This window comes from Sus scrofa, chromosome 2, assembly GCF_054392235.1.
Source record: "Sus scrofa isolate SSC_HxYL_T2T_F1_AM1 chromosome 2, Sscrofa_HxYL_maternal_Yorkshire_Landrace_v2.0, whole genome shotgun sequence".
Lineage (NCBI taxonomy): Eukaryota > Metazoa > Chordata > Mammalia > Artiodactyla > Suidae > Sus > Sus scrofa.
Window position 1 is genome coordinate 15,020,834 of NC_139384.1, and position 4,561 is coordinate 15,025,394.

At 39.3% G+C, this 4,561-nt stretch overlaps 1 protein-coding gene across 1 annotated transcript; it reads left to right on the top strand.

The window, feature by feature from the left end:
• The first annotated feature begins 772 nt into the window (after positions 1-772).
• Positions 773-1,708, top strand: LOC146405171 (olfactory receptor 5F1-like). Its single transcript, XM_085015173.1, has one exon. It carries the CDS (start codon positions 773-775, stop codon positions 1,706-1,708), a length of 936 nt encoding a protein of 311 aa, XP_084871299.1.
• The last annotated feature ends 2,853 nt before the right edge of the window (positions 1,709-4,561 follow it).

The following is a 4,561-nucleotide window of genomic DNA, read 5'->3' on the forward strand; positions in this document are numbered from 1 at the left end:
AAATATACTGAAGAACATGATGGATGGCAATGTATTTGTCATCTGAAGCTGGCCATTTTGTCTGCTTTTGCATTTGGGGCGGCAATACCTGGATTTAGGAGTTGAGGGACATACGGAGTGGTCTTGAGGAGGGAAAAACCCCTGCATTTGGGTGAAATAGACATACCTGTTGAGAGAAAGAGAGACGCGTCATCGAGGAGACTTCTGCACTTCGTCTTTTGGATGTGGACTGGACGAGAAAGACGAGGACACATGCGTTGCATTTGCAGACACTGAAGGGATATACGTGGACTTACATCATTATTGGAGAGTCTTACAACCCAGATTCGATACAGACAGTTGCTTAGTAAACCCCAAAGCTTATTCATTTGTCACTAATTTTACTCTTATATCAGTCACTTTCTTTACCACACTCTAGTATCCTAGTGTGCTTTTCAATCTGTCAGTAACCTCATGAACATTTCTACTGTTTCTTGTACATTTAGACAGTGAGAAATATTAGAACACATGTAATGCATTTTCGGAAACTGAGATGGACTATGAGAACTTAGACCAGAGATTTGAGAGCCTTGCAATCCAGATACAAATTCCTCATAAATTGCAATCCACTGATTTTCTTCTTGCTTGTCACTCTATTTGCTATACTTATTACCCAAGTTTTATTTTTTTCATGTGTGACTAAACTTATCAACATTTCTACTGTTTCCTGTAAGTTTTGCAGAGGGAAAGATTTACATCTGATTCAAGGTTAAGTGTACTCTAATTGTGATACATGGCCAGAAAAAATGATACTTTGCTGACTGAGTTCGTCCTGTTGGGGTTAGCAGACACACCGGAGCTACAGGTGACTCTCTTTCTGCTCTTTTTGGTGATGTACACACTTACAGTCTTGGGGAATGTTGGAATGATCCTCTTAATCAGGGTGGATGCCCGACTGCACACACCCATGTATTTCTTCCTGGCCGTCCTGTCCTGTGTGGATGTTAGTTACTCATCCACCGTCACTCCCAAGATGCTGGCAGACCTATTATCAGAAAAGAAGACCATCTCCTTTGCCGGCTGCTTCCTGCAGATGTACTTCTTTATAGCCTTTGCCACGACGGAATGCATCCTGTTTGGGTTAATGGCCTATGACCGTTACGTGGCCATATGCAGCCCTCTGCTTTACTCCTTGATCATGTCCAGGAGCGTCTGCCTACAGATGGCAGGAGGGGCTCTTACAGCAGGACTGTTGAACTCCATAGTTCACACAGGTTACATAAGCAGTTTGCCATTCTGCAAGTCCAATGTCATCCACCACTTCTTCTGTGACAGCCCTCCGATTTTTAAGCTCTCATGTTCCGACACACACCTGTATGAAATGATTGTGTCCACTTTTGCTGGCGTGAATATGGTTGGGACTTTGCTGGTGATCCTCACCTCCTACTCCTACATTCTCTTCTCCATCCTTCGTATGCATTCAGGCGAGGGGAGGCACAAAGCATTCTCAACCTGTGCCTCCCACCTGACAGCTCTCATTCTGTTTTATTCCACCGCCGTCTATACTTATCTGAAACCTACCTCCAGCTACTCCCTGAATCAGGACAAAGTGGCTTCCGTGTTCTACACAGTGGTGATCCCCATGCTGAACCCTCTGATCTACAGCCTCAGGAACAAGGAAGTAAAGAAGGCTCTATGCAATGTAATTACTAGGAAAAGGGTCCCCTGAGTTTTGTCACTGTTTTTTTTTTTAGTTTACTGAACAAAATTGTGTAGTTATGAATTTAGTAAATTATGAAATGATAGGTCAAGTTTACAGGTAGAATATGGGAGGATATTTTCTTATTACTCAAGCACAAGTACCTAATTGAGCAGAAATTACCAAATTTATGTAAGAACATTGAACGATCAACCTATCATTCTATAGTTCCTTTGAGTTCTCAAATACCGGTCTTATTTATGCAGCAATCGTGGTTAGGAAAATAAAAGATGAAGCATTTAGACTCAAAAGTAACCATATCACATGAAACTAACCAAGTTAGAATACTTGTGATTGTCACTTTATTTTTTTCTGAAGCATATTTTCATCATGTATGTTTTGTAAGAGTTCTTTACATAGCACATGTGACCAAAGGTTTTAAATTTAAATTAGAATGATTTCTATATTATTTCATTTAACTGTTTCCTGGGAATATTCATAAGTCAAGATTCAGGAATGTCGTTTTAATTGCAACAGTGAACTCCTCAGGGTTTATTTCCTTTATCTCCAGCAAACACACACATGTCCATGAAAGAGCGAGTATGATTTTGCATGAAAGAGTGTTTTTTAGAAAACCGCTGTCTGATTAGAATGCACCAGGTAGGACACTTTTTCTGCCATTCTCTTCCTTTCTTCTCAAAATGTTCCTGTTCTTCCCTTATGTTCTCTCTTCTAGATGATACACACACCAAAAGCCGCCTGCACACACCTTGAGCTACTACGAAGCTTAACCAGTGCATTATTGTAAAACAGGTCGATTAATGTTAACTGGATTTATCTGAAACATACTCTTTGGGGAGGTCCCTTGTGGCTGGTCAGGTTAAGGACCTGGCACTTTCACTACTGCAGTTCTAGTCACAGCTGTGGCTGGAGTTGGATCCCTGGCTGGGCACTTCCCCATGCCACAGGAACTGCCAAAAACAAATAAAGCATATTCGTTACAATACGCTCTAGTACATCCTGCTTCTAGAAATCCATTTCCAATAAAGCCCTTTAATGCTAATCTTCATATTAGAGCCCAGCTCGGATATGAAGGTGGAATGGGAGTTGGATTAGTTGGAACTCCAGTGGAAATTGGGAGGATATCAGGGCTTGCTAAATGATGGCCTCATGTATAGATTTTTGGAGGGACATTTCCCATGGCCCCTCCCTTGTACTTGCTCCTGAATTTGGTCCTGATCGAAGCTGTGATGCTCCAGTCATCTCGGATATGGCAAAGCAGACCTGTGACCTTTCACCAAAGGTCCTCCAGCTCAAACATCTGGGGCCCTCTGTGGTTCATGGAGTTGACCTTGGTCAGACGAATATTCATGAAGGCATTTGTGTCATCTGTGCCAGGTAGTTCAAGACCTGTCACGAGTAAATACTAAGATCGTACTTCTGCCGTTAAATGCTTGAACTTCTCGTAAAACTTAGGAATGGAAGTATTGTGTGTGGGTTGAAATCCAGTTATTCCAAGCTTTGGGTTTTTGAACATGTGATGTTTTAAACCATGGTCTCTCTTCTGCAAGTTTGTCTTTTATTTTTCATTAACCTCACTTGCAAAGTCGGCAAATGTTTCTAATTTGAAGAGATATTAGCTCTTAATGATACTGGCCATTTGTAATTAATTGAATGTATGCTTCTTAAATGAACTTAGATTATGCTGAACCTGTAATTCTTTGTAGAAAGAGTTTTTAATCTTATCATATTTTCTTGCTTTTTTTTAAAAGCACTTCTGTAAAACATGTTCATAACATTTGAAAAAAATTTTTAACGTAAAAGAAATTTAAATTGCAAAACCAAGGAGAGACTTTTAGTTGCTATACTGAGTGTGATTTTATCCTTCTCTTCTTCATTTACAGTCTGAAATGTTTCAACCCTCCCTTGTGAATGTAGGTTCTTTGTGCCTCTTTGCTAGCCTATCTCCATTGCTTCCTCTTTCTCTGATTTTCCAAGTCTTTTCTTTTACTTCAGTGTTTTATCTTACCACATTCCCCACAGAGGCAGCTCTCAGTCCATGTTTTGCATTTTTCAAAGTTCTTTGAGTAATTTGCTTACGAAAATTGAGGAAAGAGGTTTGAAGTGCATGCCTTAGGCTTTGTTTTGCTGAGTGTTAATTTGCAAGATAAATTAGAGACTGAGAAAAACTGAGAGTGTGGCAGTTTAGAGATGTTGAAAGAGTACATCAACAAGTTGGAGGGAATTAAATAACCAATATTCAAGAATCACGTGGATCCAAGTTAATAACCAAAAAAAAAAAAAAAAAAAAAAGCAGAGAGAGAGAGAGACATTTACTAGGAGACAGAATCTTGCATTTAGGCAAAAACTGTGCAGAGACAGTTTGTTATTAATATAAAATAATATGTTTACATTAATTTGTTACATGTAAACAAACATACAAAACACACTTTTCATAGGTCTATTAAAATGGCAAAAGTTTTCTATTTGCAAACAATGATAAAGTAAGTGTTAGTACGGAGGTTAAGAGAAGCAGTAATCCTAATTTCCTTCACCCTGTTTACATAATGTCAACCACAGGGTAGGAGTTCATAACCATCTTTCGAAAGCACAGAGAGAGTCAGTATGAGGTAGAGAAGGTAAAACCCAAAGGGTCAGAGATGGTGGAAAAAATCCCAGGTGAATGGTTGAATTGCTGTGAGAACACATAAACCATGGAAGAGAAATGGACAGAAAACCTTATTAAAAATAGATAGCTTTATTTAAACATATGGCTTTCTTGAAATCCTTTGCTTTATGGAAACACTTTGAAAGCAAATAGTTTCATTGAAACAGTATGGACGATATGTCATAGCGTAGTTGGCATCACAAAGCAGAAATAGG